General features: G+C 42.7%; 1 protein-coding gene across 2 annotated transcripts; it reads left to right on the top strand.

The window, feature by feature from the left end:
* Positions 1 to 554: 554 nt before the first annotated feature.
* On the top strand, positions 555 to 19856 carry LOC116042730 (lysyl oxidase homolog 4-like). 2 transcript variants are annotated; one of them, XR_004897165.1, is made up of 16 exons: positions 555 to 726; positions 1559 to 1827; positions 1922 to 2559; positions 3209 to 3420; positions 8962 to 9000; positions 9120 to 9327; positions 9913 to 10093; positions 12145 to 12299; positions 12395 to 12562; positions 13116 to 13278; positions 14132 to 14375; positions 15747 to 15862; positions 16248 to 16384; positions 18700 to 18811; positions 18913 to 19073; positions 19133 to 19856. XR_004897165.1 is itself a non-coding variant. In XM_031289047.2 (15 exons), exons 1-15 carry the CDS (start codon positions 581 to 583, stop codon positions 18981 to 18983), a joined length of 2859 nt encoding a protein of 952 aa, XP_031144907.2. In that variant the 5' UTR covers positions 555 to 580; the 3' UTR covers positions 18984 to 19126. The 2 variants fall into 2 exon arrangements, 1 of the variants encoding a protein (XP_031144907.2); XM_031289047.2 differs by lacking the exon at positions 19133 to 19856 and having other exon boundaries at positions 18913 to 19126.
* The last annotated feature ends 598 nt before the right edge of the window (positions 19857 to 20454 follow it).

Consider the following 20454-nt stretch of genomic DNA (forward strand, 5'->3'; position numbering starts at 1 on the left):
GAAGGTGCCACGACTGAGGATGTTATGAAACTGAACTTTATGCAAAGAGAAAGAGTTCAGACAGGCAGCTCCATTCCTACTGTGGAGCACGTAGTATTTATTTCATCACACCACTAACTGTGGGCATGGGATGGTACCAGTGCCGCTGTGTGTGTGTGTGTGTGTGTGTGTCTGTGTGTGTGTGTGTGTGTGTGTGTGTGTGTGTGTGTGTGTGTGTGTGTGTGTGTGTGTCTGTGTGTGTGTGTGTGTGTGTGTGTGTGCATATGATTTTACCATTGTTTGCGTTAAGAATGCACGCCCTTTTAGTCTTTTCAGACACGTTAGGGGAACGTGACAAGTGTTGACAAGTCTGTGATGTACAAATTATTATAACATCATCAAAAAGTTGGTAGTCTGATTTTACATCTGGAGAGCGAAAAAAAATATAAAGTGCATATATCATGTTTGGATTGTCTTTCCTATGTGTTTTTATTGATTTCTGTGGTCAAAACTTCTTTGATGGACATTTGGTGATGGAAAGAAAAAGAGAAGGAGGTGAAGGAGAAAAATGTTGCTTAAATTAAGAAAATGGGAGGGATGGATGAAGTGGCAGATCCAAGGGAGTGACAGAAAAAGTAAGAGGGAGGGAGAAGAGGAGAATAGAGAGCAGGACCAAACTCACATCCTTCTTTTCCTCCAGTGCTCTTTCCCTTCTTTCTCCTTGCGACTCCAGGCTGAGATCAACAGGTAAGTTCAACTTCAGCATTTTCTCTTTACTTCAACTGTTCTCTCACATTTTGCTTCAGTCCATTATTCAGGATTTCATTCCTGCAGCTGCCGGAAATCATCCACACTCATCTCTCCTTAATTTAGGCCTCATGAGTCTGGCTTGTTGCTTTTTTTAAACATATATTTGTACTGATAAATGTTTATGTAGGTCATTGTCTTCCTCTCGATTAGAAGAAAAGGTTTTTAGGGGTGGTCTCAGGATGAATTAATCATTGCTCATTAACCAAAACGTCTCTCACGGACGCTAACCAGCTGCTTTATTTATGTGTGAGAACATTTTTATGACGGTGTTTATTTGCTTTTGTGTCTGTTGGCTAAATGCATGCAGCTAGCTTGAGGGTTTGTGGAAAGCCAAAGTTTCCGTTGGCTGGACTGCAAGGCTACTTTTAGCTTTGGTTATTACCCCCTTTGCCCTGACTGGTTCCGACTGAGGGCTACATTTTCATGATGTTTCTCAAGTCTCTGACTGTCCTTTAAATGACTCTGATTATTTTAAAGGATAAAAACATCTATCAATCTTTCATTTTACTGCAGACTGTCCCATTAGGGTTAGAGGAGAAGTTTCAAATTATATGTTTTGTCAGGGTATGGAATGTTAGTTCCATGGTTTTGTGTGATTTTTGGGATTTTTGTGGTAACATGTGCATATATATTTAGGGCCTACTGCTTTACATGCATCTTCTCTGTTTTCTGCAATGTTTTACTTCTCCTTAGGCCTACCTAACGTCACGACGCCTCCATTCCCATCTGTTCTTCTCATCTCTCCATTCTGCTTTTTTTGGCTCTCCAGGATGCTGTGCCTGGGCTCCCTGTCCACACTCCTCCTCCTGCTTCTCCTCTACCCCCCTCCGGTGTCTGCTCAGGAGGTGCGTGTACGTCTGGCAGGCGTAGGCCGTCGCAATGCCAACGAGGGACGTGTAGAGGTGTTCTACAATGGCGCATGGGGTACAGTGTGTGATGACGAGGTGGATCTTAATATGGCCAATGTGGTGTGCCGTCAGCTGGGCTTCCAACGCGGCTTGACCTGGGCACACAGCGCCAAGTTTGGCGAGGGTCAAGGTATGTCCAGCCAATGGAGTTTAGTTTTGAATACCTTACTACTAAAGTTTTATTTCTTTTGATTCAATAACTTACTGCCTTTTGTTGCTGCTAGGTTTGATCTGGTTGGACAATGTGCGCTGTACGGGCACGGAGCTCTCCATTGCTAACTGTCGCTCCAATGGTTGGGGAATCAATGACTGCACCCACGCTGAGGACCTGGGGGTCATTTGCAGCCCAGAAAGAAGACCTGGCTCACCCACTGTCTCCGTGGAGGAGGCTCCTTCATCCTCCAGGCACCAGCCAAACCAGCCAGTACAGATAAACCCACCACCGCTGCCACAGTCTGTGCCACCCCCAGCCCACATCTCCTCATCTTCTGCAAGAGGCCATGAGATCGCCCTCCATCGCAACCCAACTTCTTCCCGTCGCAGCATCATCTCCCCGCAAGAAAATGGCCATGAGATCCGGATCTTGCAACGGAATCGAGGTGGTTCCAGAGCAAGCCCGCAGGTCAGCTCAGCTCTGCCACAAGGGCACCAGCTACTTTCACGTCTAGCAAACGGCGCAGCCTACAGGCAGAGACAGGACACAGCGAGGAGCGATCCACAAGCCGTGAGACAAGAGGCAGAGGGACAGACGAACAGGCAGTCCCAACACCAGTCTGAGCGGAGGAGTGACAGGCATCAGCAGCTCAGTGGGAACCATGTCGAACCATATGTGGAACTGGAGACTGATGTGCACTACACACAGGTAAAAACACACACATAGACAAACATAACCTCCAGTACACTGCAAAGAAGTAGCCCAATCCAGCTTTATTCAGGCTCCCATACATAAATGTCATATGTGGAGCCACAGGCTAGTGGACATGTCTAATTAGAGACAAAACTAAAACCAGACCTTATCCAGATCAAGCTCTTATGCAGCCTTATGTTTAGGACCCAACCACCAGAAGCTCAACAGTGCCTTCCTTCAAACGTGCAAGAAATTCAGACCAGAGGAAATTGCAAGACATTTATCACTTCTGTTTAGTTTTCTTTCTTTTCAACTTGCAGAGTTTACAGTTCTCAACCATTTTGTAATCATCATGGCATGTATCATGACACATAAAACAAACTATGTTTTCTGTTAGTTTCCTTCCTGCTGCCTATGTAATGTGGAAGAGTACAGTAGAGAGTGTGATGATTAGAGACATAGCATGTCATCTTATCATGTTATTCTTCTCCATTGCGTGCTGTCTGCAGATATTTAGTTAAACAAAGTGTTGTTTGAGCAAAGATGAAGTCATGTTTATTAACTTAAATTGATCCTTTTTTAGTGTGTTTGACAAAGATCTATCCTGTGGTGGCAGTCTTTATTTAGGACAAAGCAGTCCATTCTCAATCTTAAAAAATTGCAGGGATCTGATAGGGTTCACATAGAGGAGGCTCGACTACGGCCTGTGCTGTCCAGCAACCATGGCGGTCTGGTGACGGAGGGAGTGCTGGAAGTGAAGCATGCTGGCAGGTGGCGTCATGTGTGTAACCAGGGCTGGGACCTCAGCAGCAGCCGTGTCGTCTGTGGCATGTTAGGATTCCCTGCTACAGAAGTGTTTGACCAAAACGCCTACAGGTGAGTGTGCGAGAGTGGACACGGCCGAGTCGCAGAGAGTGTGTGTGTGTGTGTGTGTGTGTGTGTGTGTGTGTGTGTGTGTCTATGTGTCTGTGTGTCTGTGTGTCTGTGTGTGTCTGTGTGTCTGTGTGTGTATGTGTGGTTATGAAAGGGATGGAAAGGTGCGGTGGACTACACATCCCTTCACGGATTAGGCAGCCCCATGCCTGGACTGCTGTTCCATCCCCCCTGTAGTATAGAGGTTAACCACAACTGCTGTCATTAGTCAAACCACACTTGGCATGACATGTCCACTGTGGCATTAGCCGAGCCCGGCTGTCCGCCAGGCCTGTCTGCCCCATTGGCTGAGTGGGCCCCTTACACAGACCTTTAAAATAGTCTTAGAGAGTATGTTATTAATGTCAGATCCAGAGTACACGATTATCATCATCATCATCATCATCATCATCATGGTGTGTGTCTTCACATGAAACCTCCCTTACATGGTTTCTAATCTCATATAATTAAGAAACCCCCAGGGAAAACTGTGTGCAGCAGCACTTTCTAAAGCAGAGTGGCATGTCTGAAAGTCTGAGGACGCACCTCTATTATCTTATGTAGATATACCATCGAGGCAATTTGATCTCTATCACTATTATTAGCTCTAAAACCCCTCTGTACACTATCTAGCCAGCACCAAACAGCAGATAGACATGACAGCTAACTGGTGAACATAGAGGAGCGTTTAGCCGCTAAAGTGCCAGATGTTTCCCTCAGGAGTTGGTGGAGGCCAAACCATATTTGAATATTTGCTTGGGATTCATCAGATATAAACTCCAAAAGAATCATAATGTTGCACCGTATCTGCTAGATGTAAAAATAGGCAACTGTTTGCTAACATGTTCGACATAAAACTGAAAACGCGAATGATGGTGATGAGGTGTCTAAACCTGGTGTCTATTACTGTACAAAGACAAAATGATGATTTTGTTTGTTAGTTTGTTAGTTAGTTGCTGCATGGGAGCTGCTGAATCACAACAATGTGCTATCTTACTCAGTAGTACAGTCATAGATGTAGACAGAAAACCCATTGAGTTACAGAGGCTAGAGTACAGAGGCTAGATACACAAAGAAAAGAGACTTCAGCTTTGTGTAAATAAAACTTTTTTTTAAACTTATTTATTGTCCCTCAAACACTCATCATTTCCTCAACTAATAATGTCAGGTTGTTATGCTGAATCTGTCTCTATAAATCCAGCTCATCCCTCCAACTTTCGCCATAAATACCCGTTTAGCACCTACACTAACCTTCAAAGCCCTTACACACATACCATAGAAAAACCTCAATACCTCACTTACACACACATGCTAATACATCCCTGCCTCCACCCTCGTCGCACAGCATCTTACAAGACCTTACATAAACTATGTCCAGAATCTACGCGCGCATACAAACAAATATAAATACACACACAAGCTCGTGCACATGCAAACACAACCCTCTGTGTGTCCGTCTGTCTGCCCACAGAGGTCTTTTTATGGCTTGGCTAACAGGGCGACTGTACTGGCCTGCCCTGCACCATCTGTCTCTCCATGTCGCCAATAATTAGCCCTTGTGTCCTGCTCTGCTCTGCGGCAGGATACGGGCTGCTTCTCCTCAGCTGCCCTGTTCACCACCACGGCCACAGCCTAGCAATGAATACATCTCTCTTATAGTGTCTTATCTCTTTTAAGGCATCTTAAGAGATGTGTCCACGTATTTTGAAGCAGATACTTATGTTGGTGACTGTCCTTTTGAAAATGTTTCCCAAGGTAGAAATTGGGATGCATTTTTATATTTAGCGACAACAGCCATTTTTTTGCCACGCAAGCAGCGTGGCTCTGGTGATAGCAATGTTGGTCGGCCTGTCTACCACTTTGGCCTAGACTTAAATATGTCCCTACAATCATTGGATGGATAGCCATGACATTTGGTGCAAACATTCATGGTCCTCAGAGGATGACGCACACTAGGTGGTTCCTTGACTTTTCTTTTAGCGGCAAAAGGAGGTTGAAATGTTTTTTTGGTCGTAACAACTATTGGATGGATTGCCATGAAATTTGACACAGACATTCATGTTACCCAGAGGATCAATTCAATAATTTCAAAAATTCTAGCGCCACCAGCATGGTCAAAGTTTTCACCTATCCAGTGGAATATCTCAACATCTCCTAAATGTATAACATGTGGTGCAGACATTTATGGTTCACAGACTTTATTCTAATGACTTTGGTGATCCTCTGACCTTCTGTTAAGCGCCACCATGAGGTTGACATCTTGGTTTGTTTTTTGTGAAATGTCTCAACAACTACTAGATAGATTGCCATAACACATTCATGTCCCCCTCAGGAGGAATTGTAATAACTTGAATGATCCCTTAACTCATCATCAGGTAAAAATTTTAATTTATCCAATACTTTGGTGTATGACCAAATCCCTGTTAAGAGAGCTGCACAGAGCCGCTAGCGTGACTGTAGACTCTTTATTTATATTGTTTATATTGATCCAAGCATAAGTCACATCACATCTTCCTGGTGCTACCCACTATGCTGGCAGTGGTCCATGCCTGCTCTTCCTTGGGGTTTGTGTCCACTGGAACAGCTGTAATTATGGTCTGAGAAATCTACTAGAATATTCTCTTGACTGAACCTGCTGCACACCCTTTGCTGTGTCAGCACTTCCCTCTCTGGCCATGTGGTTGTTTTTTTGTTGTTTTTTGATGTGACTGCCTTTGTCTCTGCCTGTTAAGTTGCTCAGTGCATTTTTACTGCTGTTTAAATACTCCCCCACTTTGCTGTGCTTACAAAAGGCAAGCGCTAAAGCTATTTTCCAGCTCCCTTGTTTCATCACATCCACACTCTCTTTGAGGCTGACAGTAACTTCAGTTCTTCTAATTTACTTTAACCCCTTGCTCCTTCTCCCCTCCTCAGCTTTCTTTTTTTAAAGACTGTGTATGCCTTTGTGGCAATTATGCTAAAACCCACATTTCATGGAAAGTACATCATTATGACCCCTTTAAGGTGTTTGTAACATGGAGGTCGATGGGACTGTCTAGAGGCTGTTGTGGAGCCTGTGTAGCAACCTGCTGTCTCCTGAGTGAGCCGATTGTTCCAGTCAGGCAGCTTTGCATTCAGGCAGTATAATAACAGGTTATCTCTGCTTTCCTGACAGTCAGATCCTCTCTCCAACATGGCTTATGGTATTGTGTGGTCAGAGTTGCATAAAAAACCTGGCACCGGGCTGAAGATCCTGAGAAGTAAGAAAGTTTTCTTCTGGTTAAAATGAGTCAGCAGTGCTGTGGTCACAACCTGTTTGTTGTGCCCGAGGCTTGATGCTGTGGTTCACTACCCGTCCTTAAAATCTCCTTGTAGGAGCCTCAACTCAGCTCCAACTTGTGTTTCGACCTAACAAAGAGCAACATCCACCGTGCTTTTAGCTCTCAGCAGGACAACTTAATTGTCTTAAGTGAAAACCAAAAGAACATGCTTTACCTCGTCCTGTGAAGTTAGGCGATGCTCATAAAAGTTGCCCAGTTCACAGAGACTTACATCACTCTCTCCTCGTTTCCCAGCATGCGTTGGGTAACAACGCTGGGGTTTTTAAAGAGCTTTGCTTTTACAGAGGCAAGGCAGGGAAAGTTGATATGTACGTGCATATTTCCATGTCTGGTGTGTGTGAACCAACATGCTACTGCTCGACCGCACAGCAGACACTGCCAAGCAGAGCAGGCAATTATATGGGTAGAAACCATGAACTAACACCCCCTTACAGTCTGTCTCTTATATTTACCACCAAGTTATGAAACATCTTAAATTGTGCAGACACACACAGATAGACACAAGCAAATACACACCCTCACACACAACTCACAAATACATATACATATTTGCAATGCACAACAAAGCCATATAATCCGTCTCCCTTCTTATCAACATACAGAGAACTCTACCCTTCTAGATCCATTCTGTTGTTTTATATATACCATTGTATGTGCCCTGTTCCCTTGCAGAGGGGGTATCTCTAGTTTTAGGGATGTTGATGTTTTCAGACCAGATAAACACAGAAAAAAGGAAGGGCAACAGAAGGAAGGAAGAAAGGAAGGAAGGTAGGAAAGAATGACAGAGAAAAGAAAACAAGCAAAGTCAGGAGAAAAAATGAGAAAAGAGGGAAAGAAGGGGGATTGAAAGAAAGAAAAAGAACAGAAACATGGTAAGGAAGTAAAGAACAGAGAAAGAAGGAGAGATGCTGTACTCTCTGCAATATGTTATTTAGTTTTATGAAACTAGTAACTCCAGGCAGAGTAAAAAGTAGCCAGATATTTTCTTTCCACAGAGTAGTTTGTCTGGCTCAGGGTTTTTATTGTGGGTTTTCTTCTAGGCCCCTCCAACTTCAAACACATTTCTCATCTAATATTGGCACTGTGCATAATAACCCATGTAGATTACCGGAATACTGGGGTTCTCCTGGAGAGGAAACATATTCCGTTTTAGGTAGCCAAATATTTAATTGCATCATGAATCTGGTTGTACAGTAAACTCTCCTCCTGTCTATACTTGGTGTTGTGACTCAGATTCACAGATTCATGAAGGGCGTCAGTCACGCTGCACCTGTCTGTGGTCACACTGGCCGATGCAAGTGGTCAGCTCTAGTGTGTGTGTGTGTGTGTGTGTGTGTGTGTGTGTGTGTGTGTGTGTGTGTGTGTGTGTGTGTGTGTGTGTGTGTGTGTGTGTGTGTGTGTGTGTGTGTGTGTCACACTTCCCAGACTCAGCCTGGTTTGTGAATCATTCTTTTTATTGAATTACCCATTTTTTTCTTCACTTTTTTAGGTTGTATCATTGTGTGTGTGTGTGTGTGTGTGTGTGTGTGTGTGTGTGTGTGTGTGTGTGTGCGTGCACCCAGGCGTAGGGGGCCCATTTTGTGTATACACACTGTTTCCCTTTAGAATTTGACTCTAGTTTCAGGTAATACCCCTGAAGCTAGACACAGTTTAGAAACCCCTGTTGGAGTTGGCAGACCTCAATAAGGCTTCTCAAAAGGGATTAATGTATAGTGGCTTATTCATATATTTTTTTCCACATGGATGCCCCAAACCAGACATCCACTGTAGACATATAGACAAACACTGAAACAGAAATACTCATGAATGTAGAAATGGAAGATCTAAAAAAGTAATGACAAGAAGGTGGTGGTTTGAGAGGTAAGAGGGAGTTATGTGATCTGTTATTGTAAATCTCCCTCTCTCTTTTTCCCTCCCTGTCGCTTACATAAGGGCTATGTTTATCCAAACACACACACACGCCCTTCCCAGCATGTTGTGTCTCCTTCATAGCTTTCAGTTTGTTTATTGAAGGTTTGATAGACAGAATGGAAGAGTATATGCATGTTAAGGAAAATTGAAGAGGAAAAATGAGATTGGGCACATGAGCAGACCGTGGGAGTGTATAGGACAGCTGGTTGTTTAGTCTACTGGATGTAAAGAAGCACAGTTATAACTCAAGAGTGTGATGTTCTCTCTCTTTCAGGAAATTGTGGGACTCCAAGTTAGCTGATCCCTCCTCCAGGTAAAATCAACATATGCTTTTTGAAGGATATAACTTGGGTTTTAAAGTTCATTAGCAATAAATATACCTCTCATGTCTCTCTCTGCTTTCTCTGCCTCCTCCATATTTTCCCTTTCCAGGCTGAGGACGCAGATCAGTAAGAAGGCCTACTGGGTGGAGAAGGTGCAGTGTCAGGGCAAGGAGGTCTCTCTGTCACAGTGCCAGGCCCAGCTGTCCCTCCCCAGGAGTGATGTCCCGTGCCGCGATGGCATGCACGCTGTGGTCCGCTGTGTCCCTGGGTCCCAGTTCACACGTTATGGCAGAGCACCTGCACCGCCCGCCGTGACGGTCAGTGCGGAGGTGGAAGTTGGAAAAAATAGATTCTGAAAAATCATGGAATCATTTTTTGATTTGATATTTGATATTGCATATGCTTATTTGTTTTCTTGCCCACATCAATACCACTCTCCTGTCTGTTCGCTAAATCTGAAGCTACAGCCAGTTGATTCGCTTATTTCCACGTTGGGAAATGCTTAATCGCTTTCATGTCGAGTGTTAAGATGACAAGATTGATACCACTCTCTCTCCTGGGTGTGGGTTCAATCTTCTCAATTACCTATTAGCCAGTAGGTGAATAAGTGTATTTGTCAAAATTATTCCTTTAAAATGATAACTTTGATACTTTGATATTCTCTTCCTCAAGCAGTTCATTGGACTGTGTAGAGAAAGTCATCTTTTGTCTTCAGTCTAGCCAAAGAAGCAGCCCAAATATCCCTAAGAGGCTGAAATCTAGTTCTTATTAGGCAGTCTAACTGTTAAATCTGAAAATGTAGCTATGAGCATCCAGACCCAGACAGGCTCTACAAGTATAAGATTTCTAAATCACTTCACAAACTTCCATTTTGCATCTAAACTCTTCCTTTTTCATTTCAGCCCGTTGTGCGTCTCAAGGCGGGGCCCCGGCTCGGGGAGGGCCGTGTTGAGGTGCTGAGGGAGGGGAAGTGGGGCACCGTGTGTGACCACCTGTGGGACATGGCTGCAGCCAGCGTGGTCTGCAGAGAGCTGGGCTTTGGGACGGCCAAAGAGGCACTCACCAAAGCTCACCTGGGACAGGGTAAGATAGGACACATAAACATAGCCACACACATAGTGTACCCAAAGTGCACTTTGAAGTATTTTTGGTGCTTTCCAGTAATGCATTTACTCACCATGCATAGTGAGGTCATGGTGGGAAACGATTATTTGTTTGAACAAAACTATAACTGGGTCTTAGTCATTTTGTCCCATAGTGAGCAGAATCATAAAATCATATAGAGTCCCTGCTACAGATCTGATGACCACTTATGTGTTTAAGGGTACCGACTTTGAATCAGTGTTGTGCTCAGTGAGTCAGGTGTCAAACTCAATTTCACTAAGGGCCACACTGGAAATGACGATCACAATGAGGGCCAGACATGTTGAGTTTATTGACATGCTTTTATTTAACAAAAAAAGTCAATTAACTTTGTATTTTTGCATGTCTCATAGAGCTTTCTCCCATACAGTTTGGTCAACATAAAACTCTAAAAAAGTCAGCAAAAAAGTTTCTTAGTCATCGTAGAATTTAGCAAGTCATGAAAAACAAACATTACATTTCTAAAAGCAGCTACCACCCAGCTGACTCACCACAACCTGTTTCACAGCCTGAATATTAAAAAACTCTCTGCTTCTGCGGGGAATTCTGAGTCTCAAAGTCGGCAAATCTGTCAAATTCTGCACGCCAGTGTCGCATAATTACAGTATGAAAAACAGTTTCCTCATTTTTTTTGGTGTGGTGCACAACTAGTCGAGCCAAAATTTGCTGTAAACCTAAATTGATATGCGGGCCAGATCAAAATTTGCAAGGGGCCGGATTTGGCCCCCGGGCCTTGAGTTTGACACATGTGGATTAAACACTTGCTAAACGCAGCACTCCAAGAACCAGAGCAGACAAATAAACCCAGAGAAATTGTTTACAGCCTGACTTCTACTTCTATCGCAGAAGCTGATTGTTGAGGAACTCTACCCATGACCAATTATACAAGTGTAAACTATGCTCGGAGGTTCCAGCGACCAAAACAATGGCATTTGTTGTTGTCAAAATAAACCTGCTGTGTGTGAAAAGTTAGCACAGCTTTGAAATCAGGATGTCAGGCAATTAGCGCCGAGCAGGACCAAACGTTCAGAAAGACTGTGATTACTTTGGCACTGCTTTTATTGTGGGCATGAGAGTATAGCGGCTAAGTTATCCAGCAATAATAGTTAAACATTTTCCTAGGAAATAGACCCCACTTTCACACACTCAGTTATTGTCCTTTTTTTTGCCGCACCTCTGCAGTAACTGTAATCACATTCATTTCCTCCCATTATCTTTCTGCCCAAATGAGCACATAGCATGTCCTATAATGGTGGCTGCATTTCCTTCTCTCTGCTTAACTTAATGAAGTCATTCATGGCAATTTATTTGAGTGCTTTAGGACTAAATAAAAGTAGGTGCTATGGTTCAGTTGTGTCTGAATAATGAACATGGTTAAATGTCTAAATGGAGCACTGTGGCTTTTAATGTCTTAGGCCAGTTTACCAGAGTTGTGTGAAAATATGTAAGAGATGGATCTGTGTGTTGTCAGAGCAATGTGAAGGTTCATCGGTAGCACAGTTAGAGGAGAGCAACTCAAAGAGAGACTTGACATCATCAGCTATTTAAGGCCAAATTATAGGGCTTTAGCCTGGGCCTCACACACCTACGCCAACATAGATGTGTTCAAAGATTTTCCTCCGTTTGGCCATTTTGGTATCTATTTTGGTTTATAAAGCATGGCCCTGGTGGGCAGTGTGCAGTACAGAGTGTACAGTAATTTAGACAGAAAGTTCTCTGGCTAAGCTCAGTTTCAGAGCCACATCAGAGGTCCCAATCATGTCTGGGCTTTTAATTCCCCTGTGTGTGTGTGTGTGTGTGTGTGTGTGTGTGTGTGTGTGTGTGTGTGTGTGTGTGTGTGTGTGTGTGTGTGTGTGTGTGTGTGTGTGTGTGTGTGTTCGTGTGTGTGTGCGTGCATGCGTGCGTGCGTGCGTGTGTGTGTGCAAGCCTGTCTTTTTGCACGTGGTTCGTAAGACACATGAATTAATCAACTCTACGCCCTTCTCCTGTAGGTACCGGCCCCATCCACATGAACAGCGTGCAGTGTACAGGCAGGGAGAACTCGATTACAGAGTGTGCCTACAGACAGGTGCCGCTTTACAGCTGCAAACACAACCAGGATGTAGCAGTCCGCTGCAACGTTCCCAACACTGGCATGCAGGCCACGGTGAGAAACACACAAATACATGCATTTATGCGGACAGGCATTAAGCGGTATTCACGGACTGACAAGAAAACACTTTCTCCTCCCATAACCTTCAGGTGCGTCTGGCAGGAGGCAGAGAACCATCAGAGGGCCGTGTGGAGGTGCTGATGGAGGTCGGAGGGGTGAAGCGTTGGGGCTCCATCTGCAGTGAGAACTGGGGCATCAACGAGGCCATGGTGGTCTGTCGACAGCTGGGTTTGGGCTTTGCTTCAAGTGCTCATCAGGTGAACAACAGAATAGATCATGTTGTATGCAATTTTCTGCTTCATTCTCCTCTTTCGTCTCTAAGCTTTTGTTCTGTGCTCCTATATTTCCTTCTCTCCCTCTCTCTTTCTCTCTCTCTCTCCTCTCTCCATCCTCCTTGTTTGTTAGTCTGTGCTGTGTTATTACCGAGGCCTGAGGTAATTACAGGCTTTTCAAACGTCCACTTCCAGCGCACCGAAAATAAAAGAGGGAAAGTGAGGCGAAGAGAAATCTGGATAAATTCACAGAGCAAACAGACTGAAAATAGAACTGTGCATGGAAAGGGCAGCGTGAGTGTGTTTTGAGGGGGGCTTCTGGGAACATTTAAGAGGCAGTTTTAAAATAGTGAAAAAGAGTGGAAAATGTGATTATGTGTACTGATAGCTCCTATAAAAAAAATGGGGTTTCTTTGTTTATAGCAGAATTTGCCTTCAGCTCTGAAATATTTTTTACAAATCCAGAAGTGTTTAACACAAATGCACAAATCTAATGACTTTGTGTATGAATTTGTTCTCTTCTTGTGTCTCTGTACAGGAGACCTGGTACTGGCCTGGTTCTTCAGATGCTGGTGAGGTGGTTTTGAGTGGAACGCACTGCATCGGCACTGAGATGTCTATCCAGCAGTGTCGCAGAAACACACACGTGTACTGTCCCAGAGGAGGAGCTGGCAGAGCTGCAGGAGTCACATGTGTAGAAAGTGAGTCCAAAACCAGCAACCACAGAGACACATTTGTATTTGTTGTGCAATGTTTGTTAAAGGGGAACTCCACAGATCCAACACATCAAAGTCTTGGGGAGTACTGCTCTGCGAAAAAGGTGTATAAAGCCTTTTGTAAATCCTGGTGGGGGGGGTGTGCTGTGCGAAATGTAGGACTTTGTTTGAGGCTTAAGAAGACAAGTCTTGAATTAATAAAAAATCTTGGGGTGTGGTGTGGAGTTAGAAAGAAGTGAACTTACCAGACCTCTGTAGCTCCTCAAATCTGCCTGAGGCTAGTGGCTTGAGGCTACATTAGCCGCTTCTAGCATAACACACCTGTTTCTTCTGGTGTCCATTTGAACTGGGAAGTTCCAACTTGGAAAGTCAGGAGAGCGCTCTGCGTAGCAACAGTAGTGAAAGCTGTATGTTTATTAGCACTTCCGTCTTATTTGTGTCTCATTGAATCAGTTGTACACAAAGTAGGCTACTGTCCAACTTCTATCTGTGGACATGTTGCACAAAATACAACGTAATTCATAGTTATCCACTGGTGTTGCTAACACTGAAGCAAACCCCACTGTGAAATATCATTTTTTTGACTGTTGTACTGGAACGCGGTTAACTTGGGTGTGACATCATTCCCGACTCTGACTTCTGAGGTAAATGAATCGCAGCGTTTGACTGAACTGTCGGCAGTTGAGTTGCATTGTGGGTAATGTAGGCGTCAGGTTTTGACAAGGAAGAAAAATGCGTAGAACAAAAAGATACGTTTTTTTCTAACTGTCTCACAATGTCATGGGAATGCAATTCTAGAGATCTCTTTTAATGAAACTCTGACCCTTGGCCCCTGCAGCCGCTCCTGACCTTGTCCTGGATGCTCAGCTCGTCCAGGAGACGGCCTACCTGGAGGACCGACCCCTCCACCTGCTGTCCTGCGCTAATGAGGAGAACTGCCTGTCTTCCTCTGCCGCCAGGATGAACTGGCCCTACGGACACCGCCGCCTGCTGCGCTTCTCCTCCCGTATCATGAACATGGGCCGCGCCGACTTCCGACCCCGAGCCTCCAGAGAAAGTTGGACATGGCACCAGTGTCATAGGTAAGACTGGGGGGGGGGGGCATTTACACCCTCCTCTTTAACATTTACAGTGTTTGCTTCAAGTCACTGTGTCACTTAGAGGAGCTTTCAGGTTTTCATTTGGACCAACAGCTGCTCATTTTACGCCTTCAGCCAGATAGGGAGTGACTATATGGTGATTGTAGCTGCTGCAGGGTTTGGTTGGAAATGAAATGAAGCTGCATAACCTTCTCTATGGCACAGGACTGGGCATCATTATGAGGTGGCGTGAGAAAACAGAAGTCTTTTAGAAAGAACAATGTTGAACAATGCTACCAGAGGTTAAAAAATAAATGTAATGACTGCAGCAAATGATGGATGTAAGATCTGGACTATAAATAACCAAACACATATAAAAGTATGTTATTTAGCACAATAAACACAATCTTTTATCCTCCAAAATGATGTTTACAATAAACATCCTCCTCACTGGCCGCCCAGTTGTTACAGTCAGAGCCGTGAATGCAGCCTGGCCTCTTATCTCAGCGGTTGTGGTTTTGTGTCCCAGAACGAGAGGCACAGCTCAGCAATCCAATCACTACCTCCCCAACCAGCAAACACATGGTTTGACTTTTAGTACAGTCTGTTCTGGGAATGGTTCTGTAATGAGAGAACAAGCACCACCAAACCGATATCTATGTGCCCACTCTGTGTTTTAACAATTGTTGTCCGTGTCTGTTTGACGCCTTCGCAACAACGTACCAGGATTTATGGCTGCTATATTTCAAATAAACCTCAGGGTTGTTGTTGTTTTTTCCACAGGAGGATGTAGGTGTGAACAAAAACAGCAACAAGTACAGCGAGATCTTGCTCTGTCTCTTTGACAACATTCGGTAACACTTTACTTGAAGGTATCTACATAAGAGTGACGTCATGACACTGTCATGACACAGTTATAATACATGAACCCTAACCCTAACTCTAACCCTAACCCTAACCATAACTTGTCATGACAAAAACCGAATGACACTTACTAAAAGAAGCGTTATGTCATAAACGTTTATGACTTGTTTATAATGTTTATGACAGTGTCATGTCACTCTTATGTAGATACCTTCAAGTAAAGTGTAACCCAACATTCTATCATTTAAGATTGATTTATTCATGAGGACAATGCACATTAATCAACATTTCTGTAAATGTGCCAGTGTTAGCCAGCCGGCTAATTTTCAACTGTAGTCCTAGTTACCTAGCATGCATGTCTTCATGGTGGGAGGAACATGCAAACTCTACGCAGAAAGGCCCTGCCCAAACTGGGAATTGAACCCTGCAGTGCCTACTTGTTGTGAGGCAGCAGTGCTAACCACTGAGCCACAAGTTTTCTTGACTTCCATCACATATTAATATTTTCAGGCACTACCACAGCATTGAGGTGTTCACCCACTATGACCTGCTGACGCTCAATGGGACCAAGGTGGCGGAGGGTCACAAGGCCAGCTTCTGTCTGGAGGACACCTACTGCCCTGAAGGTACGACATGACTACAGATTAATGTCAAATAAATCTGCTTCTCGAGGGAACAAACAAGAGAGTCAAGAAAACCTAAAAGTGCAACACTGAAATCCCATAATGACCATTCAAAGCCAGGCGGCAGGCTGTAAGATCAGAGGCCAAGCCTAAATTGATCTTGGCTTCACAAAGCCCAGACAGCTTTATGCAGCTCAGATTCTTTCTATTCATTTGACAGTCCCCAAAAAAAGATCTGGTTTTTAAATCATTTTGCTATAATTCCAGGCTGGTTGTAGAAATTTAAATCCACATCAAATGACATAAAAAGAAGATTTACACATCATAGTCTTCCCTTTTTATCTCGCCTCATGTGTTTCCAACTGTTTGTTTTTTTTTCTTCTACCAGGTATCCATAAGCGGTATGCTTGCTATAACATGGGACAGCAGGGTATTTCAGTTGGCTGCTGGGACACCTACCGCCACGATATTGACTGCCAGTGGATCGACATTACAGACATACGACCTGGCGAATACGTCTTCCAGGTTAGGAAGCTTGTTTATTACAACAAAAAGTTACTATAGTTAAATATCCCATGATTGTATCGCACAGTCCGCTTAGCTGTCCATAAAGTTAATTGTGAAATTGTTAGTCGAATAAAAATGCTGAGGAAAAGAATAATCCACCTTTCTCTCAATCTTTATGGTGAAATCCATCATTTTAGTAGCTTAAGCAACATCTTAGGCATTAAAGTGAGAAAAAAAAGAAAAAAAAATAGAGCAGTTTCAACATCTGAAGGCACACATGAGATAAAAGCTGTGATAAAAGACTATAATTTGAGCTAAATGGCTCTTGGCTGGTGTACCATTCAGGTGTACAGTATGTAGGCAGTTTTAAGGGTGTGTGGGTATTTAAGGAAAGGGAATTTAGTCTGGATGTATATAGAAAGTAGACCTGCTATTAGTCCACCCTTTCAGAACGTGCATGCTTATTGGTGGTGGAACAGCTCTGTCAGCACTTTACATTTAGTTTTATGTTTGAAAGCGAAGTTTGTTCTAGACATCCAATCGGCTGTGGTGACCTACTCATCTGTCCTCCCTCTCTGTCATTTGTTCTATTTTTTCATGGCAGCTTAGTGGCAGCAAAGTGATGATGTTTACAGTTTCCAATTATTTTTGGAGTGTTTAGGTAAAATCTAGATGTGTATGTGTGACTCGCGTGTGCATGCGTAGACTGGGGTTAAACTACATGCAGGAGTGGTCTTCAGAGATAAAACCACATGCATGTCATAAAGCAAAGATCCACTGTTGCCACGACGACGTGACCCAGCAGCAAAGTTTGTGGTCGGGATCGTGGTTCAACAGTAGTTGAGCTGCTCATAAATTTGTGTAAGAAGTGAGAGATGGAGGGAGGGTGCAGATGCTCGCTCGTCTTTTATGCAACTGGGTGTTTCTTTGAGTCTTCACCAAGAATCGCAGGGTGGCAGCCTTTTTTAGGACCATACATTAAAACCGATGAGTCACGTCCACCTCCGCTTGATTGCTCCTGATTGCTCCGTCATTTAGAAATCAGCTGCACAACCTCACAGCCTTTTACTGACAGTGACAACCTTTCATTGTTCTGTAAAACAGGCTGTGGGCCCTTTGTTTCACATTATTACAAGATCTTTTAAGAGGGCATCAACTGCCAGTAAATATGGTGTTTTACATTGGGACTATAACGTGTGCTGAAATCATTGGTTGCTCTTAACATGCAATTTAAAAAAAAAATATATATATATATATATATATATATATATATATATGTAATTTTTTTTTTTTATGTTCTTGACACCAAATTTGGCTTAAAATGTAATGAAAAGAATCATATTTATGAATATTTTACATCTTAAATCTTTGCCTGTAAATATAATTGGAACCACAAAATTTATACTGTACTTAAAAAAATGAAACTGGGTTGCTTTGTTGAATATGTGGTCAGGTTATCTGTTTGATGTGTGCATCAGGAAAATTCATTTGTGTGCTTTTCTTAGATATGGCCAGCAGGCAGACAGGGTGGATAACAACAAACCATGGCAACCAACCATGGCTACAGCTTAATGATAGGCTGCTACTTAAATCTAAACCCAAAACTGTCATCTGATCTCTGGCACTTTTTTTCCTGCACGGAGATAACGTGGAAAGTGATGTCATGCATCGCTTGAACCCCTAATTTACGCATCATGAGCTGTATAGAAAAGAGTAGAACAATAAGCCTGTGGCTTCTCAGTTGACCTCGTGGAAGACCAGTTAAAGTTACTTGTCACTTGTTCCCTTTATTAAAAAACACTCCTTGCAGTGTTCCTGATCTAGACAGAAAGGTACTTTGTCAGGCAACCAGCAAAGTCTCACGGCTCCCAGCCAAGAAATGCTCTTTATTTCCAGATAGGTAAAGGAATCATTGACAGTCAATTAAGATGGAAGGTGGATACTTTTGGCTGCAGTATTAAGGGGCATTTGTTTGGATTTTGACCAATGATTTCAAATTTCAAAAATTCATAAGTATATGCTTAAAGGAGACTTTAAACAAATATAACAAAATATAGTTTGCATACAGGGAAATACAACACACAAGCCCATCTGGGAAGCTATAACTACTTGTGAGAGTGATTCAATTGCCTGGGCCATATATAGCAAAAGAACCGCACTAGAGTCTGGATACATTTCCATTATACATATATTGAGCAGGCTTTGCATATCGTTGGTTGAAAGTCGTCCTTTAATAAATTCTGTTTGATCAGAAATGTGCTGCACTTAACTGTGAGGAGGATGACTGACTTGAATCTTGCAGCATCTTATCTCTAGTCTATTTACTCTTACAGGTGGAGGTCAACCCTTCCTTAGACATGGCCGAGTCTGATTTCCAAAACAACGTGATGCGCTGTCGGTGCAAGTATGATGGAGAACGAGTTTACATGTTTGGATGCCATGCAGGTAGAGTGTGAAGACCTTTTTTTTTTAAGTACATTTTTACATCTCAATACATCCTTGTTGCTATGTATTCCACTTCCCTTCTTTTTGTCTTTTTTCATCAGGTGATGCTTACAGTGCCGAGGTGGAGGACTTGTTTGACCACCAACGTCAGATCTCCAACAACTTCCTGTGAATTAAGGAACACACCGATTTAAGGACAGAACAACTGTACAACTTCTCACCACACCTCAACATGTCAGGGGAAAGAGGTTGAATGACAATGACATGCCAGTAAATAGAAAGAAGAGGGTCAGAGGGAGGAGGGTGGGAAACTGGGATGGTATGGGAGGGACTTCATGCAAAATGACTAATTAGGATCCCGTAACCTGACAGAAAAAGACTAAAGTAAACCATCACAAGCATCATGTCACCATGATAAAACATAGAGTAGCTCACAATTTTAAAAGTGTGTCCTGACTTTTGTAACAAATGTAATTCCCTTGATCAAAACTTAACCACAATTAAGAAAGTAATGACATGAAGGCACAATGAGAACAACACATCCTTTACTTTTACAGTACACCACCAGGCTGTCGTTCATATAAAATCAACCCAGGTAACAGACTTTCTACAAAACTCTGTACATGCTTCCTGTGCTTTCACTGTTGACATTACTAATGCAGTATTTACTGTTACAACTGTGTGGTTTTTGGTTTGAATGAGAATTGTTTTTTATTTCATGGTGCTATTTTGCCTTTTGAATAAATATTGTAATGTATTGCAAATGTATTGTCATGTACAGTTTTATATTACCTCTCTGGAATATTGTTCTTTAGATCTCTAATTTATGCAGAAATTTAATGTACTTTTGAGTTGAACCTTGTCCCTGTGTGGCTGTGTTATGTATTGTTTATTTTATGATGACAAATATTTTCACTTGTTTGTTTTTCACCTGTTCAGCATCGGAAACATCAGATGAGATGTGGTTGTACCACGGTATTGCGCCTTTAACAGTACTTGGTAATGGTAGTTAAAGAATAAACGTCAAATTGACAAACTATGGTTATTTGAGGCATTGTTATTTGACTGCAGAGTTTTCTAATGCAGAACAAAGATAATGGGTAATGTTAGTTTCTGCAGAAGATGTAGGGAATACGATAACTTTAACTAACTATATAGGAAAGATAAATAACAAAAGGACAAGTTATCCCTAACAGCAGCAAGCAGGTTATACAGTGCCTTATGCAATTTTGATTGTCTCATCACAACAGCATGTAGACTCCTTTGCTTCCTTCAGCAGATTTAAAAAAAAAAAAGAAGAAAAAAAAAAGATCTACAGTAAAAAGATTAAAGCTTCAACAACGCCTGGGTTTCCCATCCTTTCCAGGGAGCCTGAGCTAACCCGTATTTTATGGTTGTTTCCAACCTCATTCCCACTGAATGACATACAAACACTGTGGAAACTCTCACAGCTGCCCACTGTCACATTACATAGGCTATACTTTTAATAAGTCGCTTACTTTGGTCTTATTTTTCCCCTTTATGAGTTGAAGAATATCATTTTCACTTTCTATAAGTAAAAGGACAAATTAAAATCAAAGTAGTTATACAGAGTTCAAAAAGAATGATAGAAATTTTAAAAGAAATGCCATTTTTAGTTACAT

This window comes from Sander lucioperca, chromosome 4 (genome assembly GCF_008315115.2).
Source record: "Sander lucioperca isolate FBNREF2018 chromosome 4, SLUC_FBN_1.2, whole genome shotgun sequence".
NCBI lineage: Eukaryota > Metazoa > Chordata > Actinopteri > Perciformes > Percidae > Sander > Sander lucioperca.